General features: G+C 54.7%; 1 protein-coding gene across 2 annotated transcripts in view; it reads left to right on the top strand.

The window, feature by feature from the left end:
• Positions 1-2,938: 2,938 nt before the first annotated feature.
• The window catches only part of MARK4 (microtubule affinity regulating kinase 4), a 28,982-nt gene continuing 14,272 nt past the window's right edge, over positions 2,939-17,648 (top strand). The window contains exons 1-8 of one of the 2 annotated variants that reach the window (XM_090261018.1): positions 2,939-3,253; positions 7,626-7,826; positions 9,760-9,813; positions 9,903-9,951; positions 10,706-10,771; positions 10,851-10,921; positions 12,075-12,131; positions 14,370-14,606. In XM_090261018.1, coding sequence (XP_090117144.1) covers positions 3,203-3,253; positions 7,626-7,826; positions 9,760-9,813; positions 9,903-9,951; positions 10,706-10,771; positions 10,851-10,921; positions 12,075-12,131; positions 14,370-14,606 — 786 coding nt within the window. In that variant the 5' untranslated portion in view covers positions 2,939-3,202. The remainder of the gene's footprint in view (positions 3,254-7,625; positions 7,827-9,759; positions 9,814-9,902; positions 9,952-10,705; positions 10,772-10,850; positions 10,922-12,074; positions 12,132-14,369; positions 14,607-17,648) is intronic. The other variant, XM_090261016.1, reaches the window with a different exon arrangement.

The following is a 17,648-nucleotide window of genomic DNA, read 5'->3' as shown; positions in this document are numbered from 1 at the left end:
GGCCCTGTGGTAATCAGAAGGTGGCCCAGGTTGGCACCAAGGGGCCTGTTAGGGGATGCGATCACTGTAACATCTCCCTCTCATTTTTTCAAATTTTATTTTTGTTAAGATTAATTCACATAAAATTCAACTTTTTAAAGCATATGATTCAGTGGTATTTAATATATTCACCAAGTGGTGGCAACCATCATCACGACCTAATTTCAGGACATTCTCATTACCCCAAAAAGAAACACTGCGCCCTGGCCAGGTAGCTCAGCTGGTTAGAGCGTTGTCCTGATACACCAAGGTTGCAGGTTCGATTCTCTGTCAGGCACGTACAAGAACCAACCAATGAATGCATAAATAAATGGAACACCAAATTGATGATTTTCTCTCTCTCCATTCCCCTCTTTCTCTCTCTAAAATCAATAAAGTAAAAATAAAAATAAACCCTGGTAACCCATTAGTAGTCATTCTCCATTCCCTTTCCTCCCAGCTCCATGGATTGTCCCGTTCTGGCCACCGCAAATAAATGGAAGCATACAACAAGTGGTCTTTTTGTGTTGGGCTTCTTTCGTTAAGCATACTGTTTTCATCCATATTGTAGCCTCTTCTTCTTTAAGCCTCAGTCCCCTCATCTGGGAAATGGAGTGGGGACAATAATATTAAGACAGGGAGCCACGGTGGGACCTTCCTTGTGTAGAGAGATGATCTTCTGCCCCCGTGTGGTGCGTGGGAGAACTGCAGCTCTCCGTGCCAGATCTGTGACGGGATTAGGGGTGACTCAGCTCCCCCAACCCATCGCCAAGACTCCACCCCTTACCCAGCAGAGCCCTAGAGATCTCAAAGTTTCTAAACCATCCTAAACTCTTCCTTCTCTGCCTCCCACGATCCCTGAGACTCCTATAGCCCCAGTTGCTGAATAATAACAGTGATGCCACCCACTTATGAAGCTCTAATCGGTTTCCATGTGAACTACTTATATAGTCTCATTAATTTATTGCAGACTGAGGTTGCTACTATTATTATTCAGGGACAGGTAACCATAGTCATTAAGAGTCCCACTTCTGGAGTTTGAAGGCACTTGGATTCAAATTCCAGCCCTGTAGCTGCCCAGCTGTGTGATGAGCATGTGACTTTTCTCCTGTGGGCCCATTTCCTCACCTGTAAATGGGGTTCATAATGATGGTTCAACTTCATGGGGTGCAGAAAGGACAAAGCCCTCAGAGCCTGGCAAAGAGGAAGCCTCTATGAGTCTATGTAGCTGAGAGTATCCATCAGGGATACGCTGGTAAAGGTTTAACAGCCAGCTCTCTAGAAGGTGGTGATGGTGAGCCTCAATTTATAGCACTTGCCAATTTCCATGGTGTCAATGTTCCCACCATGGCTAATGTCAAGGTGATGTCACTGAAAGTGTTTATTTTGGGAGGGGGGATGCTCAGTAGCCCATTATACAGCAGTTTCACTATGCAGATACAATAGATGTAAATGACCTCAGGATCACAGATAATAGTAAAATGATTAGGATGTGATGAGTATTTATTACCTTTGTTTTAAATATAATTTATTTAATTGTATGTTTTCATAATTTAAGTTTTTGAAAGATTTTATTTATTTCTTTTTAGAGTGAGGGAAAAGAGGGAAGAAAGAGAGGGAGAGAAACATTGATGTGAGAGAAAAACATGGACTGGTTGCCTCTCATACACACCCCAACTGGGGACAAAACCTGCAACACAGGCATGTGCCCTTACTGGGAATCGAACTGGTGACCTTTTGCTTTGCCAGACAGTGCCCAGACAACTCAGTTACATGGGTCAGAGCAGCATAATTTAATTTTTAGTAATGGCTGTTTAACAACCAGTTCCAAAACTCCTGAGACTAACAATCAGCTCGCTTGAGCCAGCTCCATCATACTGCTGTTGTCATTACACCGATTTTTTAGAAAGGGAAACTGAGGCTCAGGAAGATAGAGGGGGGCAGGGCATAAACCCTAACCAAGGGCTGTGTGATCCTGGGGCCAGGATTATGCAACACCCCTCTCTCTTTCATTCCATTCTGGTCTAGAGGTCATGGGTGGTCCTCCCAGGACTATGTGACCTCAGGGAAGCCCTTGCTCTCTGTGGCCTCAGTTCAGCCTTTGCATCTGCTTCAGCCCTGCCAGGAAGGCAACGTGCAGATGCCCCCACCCCCCCTTTATAAACTGTTAACAGAGGCCTGAAAAGGGCAAATGCCTGCCGTGAGTGACAGAGCTGGAGAGAGAAAGTCCTCCGACCCTGGCTGGGGTGCAGAGGAGAGGCGACTGCAGCCCACAACCTTGCGGTCTGGAGTTTTCTGGGAGGTGGAAGGTCATTCCTCTGCAGTGGCTCCGCCCAGAACACCATCCCTCCTGCACCCTTAGCCCTGTGTCCCCAAAAGCTCCCTGGGCTCCATGACGGGGGCGGGAGAAGGCGGACAGTGCGATCTGCCCGGTTCTTGCTTCTGTGCGCTTTTTTGCCCCTTCTCTTTATCTCCATTCCCTTCACAGGTCTTTGCGTCTCTGTGTGTATCTCGTTGTCTCTGTCTTCTCCTCTTTCTCCGTGAGTCTTTCAGTCTTTGCCTCTGTGTCTCTGTTCTCTTTGTATCTCTGTCTCTTTGTCTGTGTCTCTTTCCTTGCGCTTCTCCCTCTTTATTTTTTTTGTCTCTCTGCGTCTCTGGCGCTCTGCCTTGGCGTTCCCCTCGCCTTCTCTTCCGGTGAGTCTCCACTGTCCTGTGAGAACATGCAAACCATCAGCGAGCTCAAACCTGCCTCCGCCCCCAGAGCCCCCGGCCCGCCCCGGGCTGCGCCTTTAAGGGCCGGCGGCAGGGGGCGGGGTCTCGGCGGCCCCGCCCTGCCCGCCCCTCCCCCTGACGTCCCTTCCTTCCCGGCCCCTCCACCGCCTCCCTCCGCCGCCGCCCGGGCCGGCTCCGCGCCCCCTCCCCGGCCCCCGCCCGCTTGCCCTCCTGCCCGCCGCCCGCCGCCCCTATGGCGCCCTGGGCCCCCCGTGCGCGGGGCCACTAGGACCCTAGGTGTCTCCTTCCCTCCCCCTCCCTGCCCCCTCTCCCGCGGCGTGAACCCGGGTGTTCACGGCACCCAGCCTTTTGAGCTCGCGTCCCCAGGCCGGCGGGGGGGGAGGGGAAGAGGGGACCCCGGCACCCCTGTCCCCCCCCACCCGGCCGCCCAGTCCCCGGGGACCCGGAGAAAATGTCTTCGCGGACGGCGCTGGCCCCGGGCAACGATCGGAACTCGGACACGGTGAGTAGGGCCCGGCCCCTGAGGGAGCCCCGGCCGCGTCCGGCCGCGGAGCCCCTGAACCTGCTGTGCCCCTCGCCGCGCGAGCCCTGCCCTCATTTCCCGGGCGCGGCCCGGCCCGCCACCTCCCGACCCCCGCCCGGACTTCCCGGACTTTCGACCCTCCCCCACTCCTCAGCCAGCCCGACCCGCGGGGGCTCCCCTCTCTAGGGACCCCTCTCTCGTCCCCGCGTAGACCGCTTCCGCTTGGGGCTCTCCCCTCCAGGAAGCCCCCTCCCCTGCCTCCCAGGGCCCCTCCCTCCTCCGGGGCGTCCCTGAGCCCCTTCCCCTTCAGGCCGACCTCCTGCGACCACAGGCCCCCTCCCTCCCGGATTTGCAGGGCTCGCGACCCCGAGGCCCAGCCCTGGTCCTCCCGCAGGAAGGCCTGGCCGGGTCCTGCCTCTGGCTCCGGCCTTTCCGGCCGGATCTGGGTGCCGGGCTCCCCAGGAGCCCCCCTCCTCTCATTCCCAGCCCTCCGCCCCTCGGGCTCCTGTGGGCACCCCCTCACAGGAAGCCGGCTTCCACCTTTCCCTGGCCCAGGGCCCTTCCCAGCTTGTTCAAGGTCTCTCCACGCCCAGGCCTGGGCCCCGTCTTCCAGCAGCCCTGTACCCGGCTCCCCAGCACCGCGGGTCCCCCAGACGCTGCTGGACCTTCTCTGGGCTCTTCCTCTCCCAGGAAGCCCTGGCCTCCAACTCCCAGGCCCCCAGCCCAGTCCCGGGTTTCTGGGCCCTGGACCAGTCTGACCCCAGACCCCATCCTCTCTGGGTCAGCGCAGCTTCAGGCAAGCCCCCTCCCCAAGGCCTCAGCCCCGCCTCGGCCCCCTCCTCGTCCAGGCCCTTCCTGCGGGACACCATCTCCTCCCCTAGACCTCCAGGCCCCTGTCCCTTCTCCTGCCTTAGGGCCTCCGCCTTCCCGGAGAAGGTCTGGCCCCCCAGGGAAGCCCCCTCCTCAGCTTCCGAGGTCTTTCCCAGCTCCCACGGCTGACCCCAGGTGCTCCTTCCAGAAGACTCCTGGACTCCCAGCCTCTGGCCTTGCCCTGGCCCTCAGCCCGCTTCTCTTGTCTTCTGGAAGCCTTCTTTCTCCCCAAGTTTCTAGGCCCCGTGACCCCCGCAGGCTGGGCCTTTATTCCTCTGGGCTGCCTCTTGCCCAGGAAGCCCCCTGGTCTGGACTTGCAGGCCCCAGACCTTTCTCTGGTTCCAAGGGCTGCTCCTACAAAACCCCCTTTTTGGCTTCGAGGAGTTTCCCCAAGACCTAGGCCTCAGGCCCAGGAGTCATTGGCCCTTGACTCCGCTGCCGCATGGCTTGGACCCTTCCTGTTGTGGCGAGGCCCCCCATCCCTGTACCACAGCCCAGAGCAGCCCTGGGGAGACCCTCCTGCCCCATTCCCCTGGTTTCTGATTGCCCTCAGTGCTTCTGAACACCCACCAGCCAATACCAGACTCCTCCCAGCTGGGGTCTTTGTCCCTGTCCCCCAGGCCTTGCACCAGGTCCCTGCTCCCCCCTCCCCCAAGCTCTCATCCCAGATCTCCACCAGAGAGATTTATCTCGGCCCCTTCATCTTGCAGGACCCCTCCTCACAGACATCACCTCCACCACTGCCACCCGTCCTGCTAAAGGCCAGACTCTGATTTGGCGTCTCTGATGAGATACCCCTACACCCACCCACCCTCTCTAGTCACTACAGAAAGTGCCGGGGAGCCCACAGGCCTGAGTTCAAACGCTGGCTCCACCAGCCGGTGTGACTGTGTCCTCAGACTCCTGGTTCTCCCTCTCTGAGACTCAGTTGCCTGCCCTGGGAAATGGGGATGATCCCGGGAGTCCCTCCGAGGATTACTTGGGATGATCCGGGTGAAGTCTGGCGCGCAGGATGCTCTCGGCACATGTTCACACTGTTGTGACTGTGGATGTGAGTCAGATGGCCGTGAATTCTCAACCCAGGGCTGTCCTAGTTGTTGCCGAACTTACAGATCCACTCCCTGCTCAGAGACTCACTCGCCTCTCTATGGGGTTGGTGATAGTACCTCCCTGTTAGGGACACTTTATGGAGCCAAGAAGATTGTGTGAGTAAGATGCACAGGGTCAGCCATATTATAGCTGCTATTATGAATTATTATTATTACTTTGATTATTCAGATAAGCATGGATTAAATCTAGTTTCTATCCCTCCCTAGCTGCGTGACCTCAGGGAGGTGACCTCACCTCTGAACCTCAATTTACTCATCTGTAACATGGGACTCATACGAGCCCTTCCTCCTCCTTTTGTTGTCCAGATTTGTGCACAGTGGGGATTTGGGGAGGTCTAATCCCCCCTCCTCTCCTCCCAACTCGAGTGTGTAAGAACTGCTTCTCAGTCCTGGCTGGGATCACCTGCTCAGAGCCTCACTCCCCTCTCTCTGGAATCTGAGGTTGCAGCCCTGTCTCCTACCACCTGGTTACCATGTTGATAGCCATGTGGGGTCATGCAACCCCACCCCAAGTTCCAGGCCCCCCACCCCCAGCCTCTCTGGAGGTTCCCTAGCAACAGGCCTGGTGTTGGGGCGCCAGCCGGCAGGAGGGAGCTGGGCCAGCTGGTGGTGCCAGCCAATTTTAGCTCCCGCCCCCGGCCCCTGGGGGCTTTGTCACCCACTGCCCCAGCTGCCCTTTGCAGGGGTTCCTCAGCCACACTACCTCCACTGGGTGCCAGCCCACAGCCAGTTGGCTCCCCTGGTGCCACCTGATGGGGGTTCTTCTCCAAGCTGTTATCTCGGTGGGGATCAGGGGCCTTATCTGCCAGAATCTCCACTTCCCTTCCCACCCTCCCCCCTCCCCCCTCTGGAGGCCTGGGGTTGTGAGCAGCCCGGTGGGATGTGGGAAAGAGCTCAGCACCCAGGAATCTGCAGGCCCAGGTTTGAAGCCCAGGCACTCTGCTCCACCTGCCCTGTGACCTTGGGCAAGGTAGTGACCCCACCTTGGCCTTGGGGTCCCTGTCAGGAGAATGCAGATGGTAATTGGACCCACACTGGAGGCCAGGGCTTCAGCAGGGGTAGTTGTTTCTGCCCCGAGTTTGGAACATTATATTTCTGCTTCTCGTATGACCTTGACAAGCACAGTTTCTCCCCAGGCCTCAGTTTCTCCTCTGGAAGATGAGGCTGCAGGTGCCGCCCTATGGGCTCTGGGCGCTCAGTGTAGATGGTGTGTGTGTTGGTCCAGGACTTGGCGCTAGTAAAAGCTACTCAATAAGAACAGCCTGGCAGCATGAGACCTATGGTGGTAGGGAAGAAGATCAATCCTGAGGGAAACTGGGCTCAGATCCCGGCTCTGGGCCTCAGTTTCCCTACGTGTGAAATGGGGTTGGTGATGCATTAATGGCCAGCACTCATTAAATACTGGTCATCATCCCTGTTAAGTGGCCTGGCAGACTCCCTGCAAGGAGCAACGCCCAGCCCTCGTCTCCTCACCTGCCTGTCCTTCTCTCTTCCTCAGCTTTCTGGGCAGGGCACAGGGTCGGAGCAGAGCCATCCTGGCGGGGGCCTATGGCTGCCTCTCGTCACCTGCACCCTGGGCCCCAGCCCTGAAAGGGAGGCACAGTCCCTGGGGCTCACAATCAGGACAGGGCAGCCTGGAGCAGGCAGGTGACCTGCAGTGGGGAGAGACAGGATGGCAGGAACAGAACGCTGGGGACAGAGAGGAGCAATGGCAGTGGAGACAGCAGGTCAGGGCTTGCGTGGAGACACAGTGTTTTGGAGGGGGGCAAGCGAGGGAGCAGGAATGTTTTCAAGGAAGATGGTGGGGCTAGAATGCTGTCAGGGCAAAACGAAGAGTTGTTGGTGACTACGTTTGGAGTTGGATTTGGGATCAGAAGAAAATGTTAGGGGTACTAAACTGGATGTAAAATACAGTATTGACATTTGGGCTTGGAATTTGGGGGCTGGGCTGGGGACAGTGATGGAGAAAATAGGACATTGGGGGCAGTGAGGCTTGGGGTGGAGTGCTGAGACCAGGTTGAGGTCAGTGTTAATTGGGGTTGACAGCTGCAGCATTTGGAATAAAATATTATGGAGCTGATGGAGGTCCCGGTAATTGGAAAAGGAAGTTGTGGGTAGACGGACCATAGGGAGGGCCAAAGAAGAGGCCTGATGTCTGGGGACCTGGATGCTGCAGAGTTGGCGGGGGCCCACGGTTTTTGTTCTTGGAGGCATCATCTTGAAAAGATGGGAGACCCAAAGGCGTCTTGCTTCTCCCTGGGTTGGGCTTGAAAAGTGGCCATGGCCGGAGTTAACTGCCCCAGCGCTGGGTTCCACCAAAGGAGGGTCGGACGGACGCTGCCCACTGCTCATACTCTGTCTCCCCCACCCAGCATGGCACCTTGGGCAGTGGCCGCTCCTCGGACAAGGGACCATCCTGGTCCAGCCGCTCCCTGGGTGCTCGCTGCCGGAACTCCATCGCCTCCTGCCCCGAGGAGCAGCCCCACGTGGGCAACTACCGCCTGCTGAGGACCATCGGGAAGGGCAACTTTGCCAAAGTCAAGCTGGCCCGGCACATCCTCACTGGCCGGGAGGTGAGTGAGGGGGGTGGGTGCTCAGGGCCCAGTCCTGCAGCGCCAGCACTTTGTGGGCGGTGGGCTTGGCCATCGTTTTCCTTTTTGACCTCAGATAAGTCCCTGCCTCTCTCTGGGACAGATCAGAACAACTCAGGTTTTTCCAGAACAGATTTTTGTAGGAGAAGAGAACTAATCTCAGGCATCCTTGAAATTGTCAGGAAATCTCATATCACAGGCAGAGCTATGTGCTGTGTTTTTAAGAATCTGTGTGGCGCTTGTGTCTGAGCCTGGGCCACCTCCCTTTTTCAATGGTGGACTTTGATTCCACCAAATCTCCCGGTGATCTTGAGGAGAACACAAGGTTCATTGGCAGTCTCAGTTACATACTCGCCCTACCTCCCCTTGCAGAGCGGGCACATGTCCTGAGTATGGCGACATTACTGCAGACGGTGGGACCTAGATGGGGCTTCTCTAAGTCACAATAAGCAGGAAAAGAGATGGCGGGTGGGTTCCTGACTCCTCTGCACCCCCTTCAGTTTTAGAGCAGGTGACCGGAGTGATTTCTCCTGCGTGGGATGAACCCTCTCCTGCCCTTACTCTCCATGTTCTGCACACAAAAGACACCAGGCACCAGTGGTTTTATGGGAAAATCCTACCAAACGTTCCCATTTTGTGCCAGTCCTTCCAGAGACTAAAGAAAGAGTTCCACTGCCCAGCTGATGTTAAGTGCGAGTTTGACCACAACCGCAAAAGCAGATAAGAAATGAATTTATGGGCGAGCCTTGCGTGGGACGCAGGTACAAAAATCAGAGAAAGCCGTGCGATAACAGAGCTGGGCTTATCCCCGGAATGCACAGTTCTTTCCAGATTCACAATTTATTCCTGTATTTCGCCACATTCACAGATTCCAGAAAAACCATATGATCGCCTCAATACTGGCATACAGAGTGCTTGACAAAATTAAAAACCCATTTGTGAGAATACGAGGAAAGCCAAGGGACCCTCTCCCCCACAAAGAACACATCATTCCTCTTGTGTGGATCTTGAGTGTGATTCCAGGGGGTTCTGAGAGGACTGGCTTCTAAGGGGAAGAATCCTAACCCAGTGGATCTGGGGGCAGTTGGAGGTGGCCCCAAACCCTGTGTAAAAACTATAGACTTAATGCTGCATTAAGACTTAAAGGCCCCTCTGCTGTGGAAAAACTTAACAGTGCTCTACCCCAAAATAAAAGAAAATCTTAACTACGAAGAAAATATAAGGAGAGTCCAATAACATTCTGACCCCCAACCCCCATGATGACTACCTCAAAGATCTTTTAAAACAATATATATATTTTAGAATGTAAGTGTTTAAGGGAGCAGACTCCGTCAGGCTGCATGAGTTCAGATACCAGACCACAAACTTATTGGCCACGTAACCTTGGCCAAGTAACTGAATGGCTCTGTGCCTCAGTTTTCCCGTTGGTAAAATGGGAATAATTCTAGCACTCATCTCATAAGGGTGTTGTGGGGATTAAAAGGGTTATCATTTGTAACACACACAGACTAGGGCCTGGCACATGTGACTGGCTGGTAAATGTTAGCTACAGTTATTATTTGTTGTTCCACAGTTTGTGCATTTAAAACAAAGACATGATAGATGAATGGTCTGAGATGTCCTTACAAGGGGCTCCCTCAAGGTCTCGGTCACTCTCACATACTCACACGAGCCCCTGGAGCAGCCTCACCCAGGTCCCACTGCAGAATAGGGAATATTTCCTTATTCTTATATAAGTAAGGGTTGCGCTGGGCATGGTGGGCACAGCATGTGCAAACGTCCTGCGGCCCAGATTCCCATCCATTGGGAATGGCCCAGGTTGAGGGTTTTCTGTGAGAGGAGGCAAAGAAGGACATCTCGGGTGGTCTGAGTTGGGGCACCTTGACCTTTCCCCCCTCCCTTCTTTTACCTCCAGGTTGCCATCAAGATCATTGACAAAACCCAGCTGAACCCCAGCAGTCTGCAGAAGGTGAGGCCAGGGTGAGGGAGAACATGGGGGTAAGGTTGGGAGGAGGATCCTCAAAACCAACCACCCTCATCTTTTTTCCTTTCTTTCAGCTGTTCCGAGAAGTTCGTATCATGAAGGGTCTAAACCACCCCAACATCGGTGAGGAGGGGAAGGCAGTGGGCTCAGAGGCTACCCACCAGGACACTTGGGAAAGGAGCGTGTCAGGGGCATGGGAGAACTGATGGTTATAATAGTTAGAAAGACCTGTTTTTCTCACAGCAGTATCTCTGTTCACTGGCTCTATGACCTTGGCCAAGTCACTTAACCTCTCTGAGCATCAGTCTCCTCTTCTGGGGCGGCAGTGATAAGAGGGCCTACATCAAGGTCATTGTGAGGATTGGATAAGATCGTGCATACAAAACACTTAGTTCAGAGTTAAGCTGTGGGAGCCGGGTTGATTATTGTCATCAGTAGTGACCATTGTCATTGTCATTATCATTAGGCAGAGGAGAGAGAGAGGCCTCTTTACTGACAGAAGCAGGATTTGGCCTGGCCTGGATGTGGCCACACCATTTCTTCATCCTTTGTTTGTTGCCTCAGTAAACAAACAGAGAGTCAGGCAGAAAGGTGCCCAGAAGTGGCCACTATGTGCCAGGTGCTGGGGACCCAGCAGTGGAGAAAACGGCCACAATCCCTGGCCTCATGGAGATGAGCTGACATGCTTCTGAGAGAGAAAATAGAAAAGGTTGCGAAGTGAGGCCGAGGAATGGAAAATCTTGTCATCAGTAGGGAGCCATTGAGTGTTCTTGAGTAAGGGGTATCATGGTTCATCACATCCATATAGTTACTGAATGTGGGTTGAGGGTGGGGGGGGTCTCTTCCTCCGTAACCACCTACCCCCTGCCCATTGCAGTGAAGCTCTTTGAGGTGATCGAGACCGAGAAGACGCTGTACCTAGTGATGGAATATGCAAGTGCTGGTGAGGCCCCTGCCCTCCCCACCCTGCTCGCTCTTTCCCCCTCTGCCCCACCCTCACCCCCTTGGCCTCTGCCCCACAGGAGAAGTATTTGACTACCTCGTGTCGCATGGCCGCATGAAGGAGAAGGAAGCTCGAGCCAAGTTCCGACAGGTTGGGGTTACGGCTGCGGGCGGGGCCGGGAGGGGTGCCTGATTGCTAGGCGTGGCTCTGGATTGGCCAGTGACTGGGAGGCGTAGCTTAAGTCGGGATGGGGGTGAAGCTAGAGAGTTGGGTGTCCATGGGTGTGCAGATGACACGAGGTGTGAGGATATCCAGATGTGGGTGTGCAGGTGCCCCATTCAGTGGGTGAGAGTCAGGCAGGAAGGTGCCCAGGTGTCAGATATGTGGGTGTAGGGTGTGTCCAGTGTGTCTGAGTGTGACTAAGAGGACCTGAAGGTACCAGGGCGCTGAGGTGTGAGTGTAGGAGTGTGGATTCGATGATGTGCGGGAAACGGACATGTGGGCGCCCAGGTCGCAGGTGTGTAGATGGCTGGGTAGAAGTGTGTGAGGGTGAGGGGGGCCCAGATGCAGGTGTAAGTCTGTGGGTAAGAGGGCGTGCAGGCACCTGGGAGCCAGGGGTGTGGTTTCAGATGGGCAACAGTGAGGATGTACGGGCGTGTGAGGGTGGGGGTGGGCCCAGGTACGGGTATATAGGTTGGTGAATGGGAGTGTTTGCTGTGAGGGTGTCCAGGTGGGTAAGAGGGTGTGTTGCTGTCTGGGCATGTGACAGGTGTATGTAAGGGTCATGCAGGTGTGGGGGTGCTCAAGTGTGGGGGCAAGAGGGAATGTAGACGTGAGGGAGCCCCTGTAGCTAAGGGTTCAGCAGGTGGGAGGGTTTAATGGGTAAAGGGATCTGAGGAAGGGTGTCAGTCCATGACTGTCCAGCGGTCCTGACGCAGCTGTTGGGGTGTGGGGGCCACGGGACCGCCTACAGGTGTGCGACATTCTCATGCACATGTCCAGATGTGAAAGTCAGGAGGGGGCTAGTCTTCGTGTCTTGGTGCCGATGTCCCTGCCTGGAGGGCATCCTAAGATCTGGTTGTGAGGCTGTCTGGGTGTCTGAGTGGAGGTGTGTGTCTGTGTAGGTCCCACAGCATTTCCTGCTGTGACCGAGTCAGGATGTGAGGCCCCAGCATCTTGGCCTGTGCCGAGGAGAGGCCTTGGGTCCAGGGGCTTAGTTGTGAGTGGGCTCACGGGGTCTCTGAGGAAGGCTGAGGGGTTCGGGGACCATAAGTAATTGACCTTCTCTCCCCTCTCCCCCCAGATTGTATCGGCTGTGCACTACTGTCACCAGAAAAACATTGTCCACAGGGACCTGAAGGTGAGCTTCCCCCGACCCCACACCGTGAGCTCCCAGCTCAGCCCACCTCAGTCCCTTGGGGTTCCCCTGTACCCTCTACCACATTCCTCTCTTTTCCCTGCATGCAGCTCCCTCGAAGGGCCAGGGCCCCTTGATTTTTTCCCAAGCTTTTTGTGGCAAAAACAAGGCTTTCAGAGGAGCAAGTTGGGGGTGGGGACCGGCAGAGCAAACAAAGGGGAAGAAACAAAGTGTCGAGAGTGGCCCACTGGCGTTCACGTGTATACTGGACAAGGACACTGGGACGCCACAGAGTTCGTCACTCTCAGAGCCTCCAAAGCCTTGGTGTCGCTCAGACTTTAGAACATTCAGGAACCTTTGAGAGTTGATGCCTGCCAGGTCTGAGACTCCAGGCCTCCCAGAACTTGAGAAGGACCTTTGAGCAAGAACCCTCAAGGCAGGCACCCACAGGGGAAGGGACTGCTTGGGCCTGGACCCTGCTGCCTGGTCACGCTGAGCAGGGGCAGCCCCCTTGAGCAGCTCCTGTCCTGGGGTTCCCGGTCTGCACCTCCCACCGGAGAGCTCACATCTCAGGACTTCTGTCTTAGACCAGAGAGAGAAAACGTTTGGCCCAAATTCAGTTGTCTTGACTGTGATTTCTTGAGCACCTACTATGTGCCAGGCCCTGTGCTTTAAGAGAGTGCTTCTCAAGGTCCTTCAGTGAGGGACCAGGTTTGTTTTAGTGTTTTCAGTTCCCAATCCGGTGTGGACAGGTCCTTTTGAATAGTGCAATAAAAAATTAAATGAAAAAAGATGTGCAAAATACAAGCCACATTTTTAAAAGTATAATTAGATTCAAAAAACATATAATTGCACTGTGAAATGGCTGTAGAAATTTCCAAACACCTCCTGTCTGTGCTGCCCCCTGAGGAAGCACCTCCAAGGGGCCCTGGAAGGGTAACATCAATTGTGAAGATCAACCGGGAGGAGGCACGCCCCCTGGCGGAGGGTCGTGGAAGTGTCGAAAAGGGATTTCAGGATCTGGCTAGTGCGCCAGGGACCAACCCAGATGTGGGGTTGGGGCTGGACTGTGGATCCTCAAATGCCACAAATGTCACCTCTGGGCTAATTTAGGTTTGGGGAAGATCTGTCTGAAGCGTGTGTCTTTGTGGATTTTAGCCCCATGTTGGGTCATAAGTACGGAAGGGAGGTACCAGAATATAGCTAGGGAGAGTAGGGAGACTGAGGAAGCCAGAGCTGCTGGTGGCTTGGGCTAGGGAAGGGCCGGGGCTAGGATGTGCCCCGTGTGGGCAGTATTTGGAAGGGTGGATATGTGCATTGGGTTTTAGTCACCAAGCTGGGAGAGGCAGGCAGCTGAGGCTCCTTCTGCGCTCGGGCTGTGGAGAGGCCAGACCTCTTTCGGGTTCAAGCTCTGTTCCTTTCTTGCTGTGGACATGAGGAGGCCTCCCTGAGCCTCAGTCTGCTTGCCCGTGAAGCAGCAATTATAAGAACATGTGCCACCGAAGACAGACCAAACCTCTTCACAGTATGGCAGTTACCGGGTGCTGACTGTGCTGTCCCACACACGGTGGTAGGTGCTTTATGCTTCGCCCCACAGCCGCCTATGAGGCGGGTGCTCTCGCTGCCCACAGCTTACATACAGGCCAGCGGAGGCACAAAGAAGTCTGGTAACCCACCCAAGGTGACCCAGAGAGCGAGTTGGGAAGCTGGGATATGATGCTGAGATTCCCCCAGAATCTGTACTCTTAACCCCGTGTTATGCAGCTACTCGTAAAATAAATGATAGTCCATGAATCCTGGCACATAGTAGGTGTGTCATAAATATTAGACAAAATGATTGTCTTCCCTTTTATGGGTCTTGAGCAGCCAGTCCTCATTTTTTTTTTCCTGCTGGGTAAACTGAGGCTCAGAGGACAGGAAATGGCCTGAGGACCCAGCTCTGCAGAGCACATGGGTAGTAATAGCTGACTTTATATAACACGCTCAGTGGGTACAGAATATTGTCCTAGGCCTTTTATACAGATTAACTCACTTAATTCTCAAACAGCCCTGTGAAACAGAGGCTGATTATGCTCATTCTATGGATGAGGAAACCAAGGCCCAGAGCGGTGAAGTTCCTGCCCAGGGCCACAGGGAGTAAGGGACTGGGTCACAGTCAGTCCAAGGTGAGGTGGGCCAGCTCCGGCCCCTGCTGCCGTGCCCTGCATGCATCCACCCTCTGCTCACTCCTCCCGCCCCCAGGCCGAGAACCTCCTGCTGGATGCTGAGGCCAACATCAAGATTGCCGACTTTGGCTTCAGCAATGAGTTCACATTGGGCTCAAAGCTGGACACGTTCTGCGGAAGCCCCCCATACGCCGCCCCGGAGCTGTTCCAGGGCAAGAAGTACGACGGGCCGGAGGTGGACATCTGGAGCCTGGGCGTCATCTTGTACACCCTCGTCAGCGGCTCCCTGCCCTTCGATGGGCACAACCTCAAGGTGCTGGGCGGGGCTGGCGCGGGGGTCTTCCTCACCTCGGGGCGGTCTCTCTGAGCCTCGGCCCCAACATACCTCCTGTGCACAGGGGCAGGGCTGGCCTACGGTCCTTTAGACGAAGACGGAGATGGAGACAGGGCCGTGCGGCCAGCCCAAGTGGGCCATGCTGTCTCAGGGTTCAGGTCGTGGGCTTTGCAGCTGGTGAGCCGGGGTTCAAATCCCAGCCCCGCGTGCTTGGGTCAGGCTGTTTTAGGCTCTGCCCATACAGGAAAGGCAGAAGCCCTGCCTTCACAGACGCCACATCATGGACCCTTCTCAGAAACACGCTGAGTGGGAAAGCCAGTCACCAAAGGCCACATGTTGTATGATTCCACTTCAGTGCAATGTCCAGCAAAGGCGAATCCACAGAAACAGGAAGCAGGCTAGCGTTTGCCTAAGTCTAGGGGGAGATGGGGAAGTTGGAGAACAGGGTTTCTTTGGAGGTGATGAAATGGTCTAAAATGGGTTGTGGTGATGATTGCACAGCTCAGAATATACTGAAAACCATTGAATCCTGCACTTAAATTAACAAAAAATCCTGCCCTCATGCACCATTTCAGCAGCAGAGCCAGGCCAGAAACCAAATAAATAAGCACAATATATTATTTCAGATGCCGGCCGGTGCTGCGGGGGGAAAGCCATGAAGGGGTGGGGATTGTGGGGTGAGTTTTAGTGTTGTGGTTCTTTTTTGGTTTTGTTTTTTGCTTTGAACTTTTGATTATGAAACACTGCCGGTCTACAGAAAAGTTGCAAGATTAGAACAAAGAGCAAAGTGATGCCTTTCAGGCAACGCGCTGGTCGCTAGCCTTTGGCCACATTTGTTGTATCTGTAGATGCTCATGGTTCATCACTGTCATCCTTGTTATTGATAGAACGTTTGGGAGTTAGTTCAAGACACAGTGTCCTTTATCCCTAAAAGGCAGCATACGGCAGGCATCCCCTGGGACCGGGCCATTTTCCCATCCGCTGTCACTCAGGAAATCCAGCGATGATGCGGCCCTGGCCTCTCACCCACAGTCTATACTGAGATTTCACCGGTCGTCCCGAGAGTGTCCTTGGTGGCTCTTTTTCTCCTGCTCCAGCATCCACTCGGGCTCCCATGTGACGTTCGCTTGTCCTGTCCCTTTAGTTTCCTTTCATCTAGATCACTTCCTCCACCTTTCTTTGTCCTTCCGACATGGCAGTGCGGTCACCTGCAGGCCAGTTATCTTGCAGGACCTCGCTCAGTGGCTCGCCCTGTGTGTCCTCACGATTGGGACCGGGTGGGAATTCCACACCAGAAGTGCCCGGCCCTGCTCTCTCTGGCCTGTGAGGGGGAGTCAGGAGGTCAGGGATGTCCTTGCTAAGGACAAGCCATCAGAGACCTGAGTGATGAGGAGGAGGGAGACCCTCCTTCCCAGTGGTCTTGGCTAAGCAACCGGCCCTCTGAGCCTCAGTGAGGACTGTGAAGTGCCAACAGTCCAAGGACTTGCTGAGGTGAGACAGGAAAGTGCTCACTGCCACAGAATAATCTTGCTGAGCCCCAGGCATGAAGCCAAGAGACCTTTTCAAAGGACCAGGCCTGCGCTCACCAGCCTCAGGCCGTTGTTACCTCACTGGCCCCAGGCCCTTGTCACCTTGCTGGGCAGAGGAGACACACAGCTTGGGACAAGTCCCGGCTCTGTCCTTTCCTTGCTGAATGACCTTAGACACGTCTCTTTCTGAACCTCAGTTTCCTCACCTATGGGTGGGGACATAAAGAGTATCCACTTATAGCCACAGTGGGTATACAGAGCCCTTCACCGGGACCTGTGTCACACTCGGGGCAGCTCTAGTGGCAGTGGCCGTGGCCCTGTGGCTGCTTCTCACCGTGCTGTGACAGGTGGTGTGGTGCAGTGGTTACATGGCGCAGGCTCCGGAGCCTGACTGCCTGGGTTGGAACCCGGGTGCGGCCACTTTCTGGCCGTGCACTCCCGGGGCACGTGACCCAGCCTCTCTAGGCCCATTTTCTCACCTGGAAAACGGGCCTGGTAACCTGCTGCACAACACTGTCATGAACACAGATGGAATATGCCCAAAGCACTTAGGACCCTGCCGCGGGGTGAGCGCTCTGAAAGCGATACTCGTTAGTATGAAATATTCACGACCCTTCGGCTGTAAGGATCTGCAGGCCCAGGAGGCTGCCCAGGCACACGCCTCTTCCAGCCCATTCCCCCCCGGGCTTCGCCCCAAGGGACCCCTCCCTTCACTCATCCCTTCCATTTTCTCTCTCTCCTTCCATTCTTTGTTCGGGATGGAGGGGGCTCTCTCTGACTCGCCATGCCGCAGAGCATGGACCTTACTTTCACTTGCAAGGTCAGCGTATAAGGCAGAGCTTATCCTCCGGGACTGCCAGGGCCTCGGTGCTCTTCAGACAGTCATGTTTGGGGGAAGGCGGGAGGGCTGGGGGGGCGTGGGCAAGAGACCCCCCCCCTTTCACAAACCTAATATTTATTTATTTGTTTGTTTTTAGATTTTATTTATTTATTTTTAGAGAGAGGGGAAGGGAGGGGGAAAGAGAGGGAGAGAAACATCAATGTGTGGTTGCCTCTCACACGCCCCCAACTGGGGACTTGGCTCACAGCCCAGGCCTGTGCTCTGACTGGGAATCAAACCTGTGACCCTTTGGTTCCCAGGCCAGCGCTCAATCCACTGAGCCACACCAGCCAGGACGTAAACCTAATATTTAAATAGTGCTTGCTCCGGGCCTGGCACTTGCTTGGACTTACTTTTCTACATTCATTCACACCCTGCCCCATGAAGTGGGTGTTTACAGATAAGGAGACTGAGGCCTGGAGGCTAATACAATTCGCTTTCTTACCTCTTACCTGGCTTATACAATTCACTTTCGCTGGAAGGCTTCCTCTGACTGAAAAGTTCCATAGCTTTAAACTAGTATATATAATTTTGAAAATTGCTGCATTTAGTACAGTGTTCCCATTTTACAAATGGGGAACTGAGGTCAGGAGAGAGTGGTGGGGTTTCGCC

The sequence above is a fragment of the Furipterus horrens genome, unplaced genomic scaffold (genome assembly GCF_987537825.1).
Source record: "Furipterus horrens unplaced genomic scaffold, mFurHor1.1.pri manual_scaffold_13, whole genome shotgun sequence".
Lineage (NCBI taxonomy): Eukaryota > Metazoa > Chordata > Mammalia > Chiroptera > Furipteridae > Furipterus > Furipterus horrens.
The sequence above is the reverse complement of the archived record's forward strand: the minus strand, read 5'-3'. Positions and strand labels throughout refer to the sequence as shown.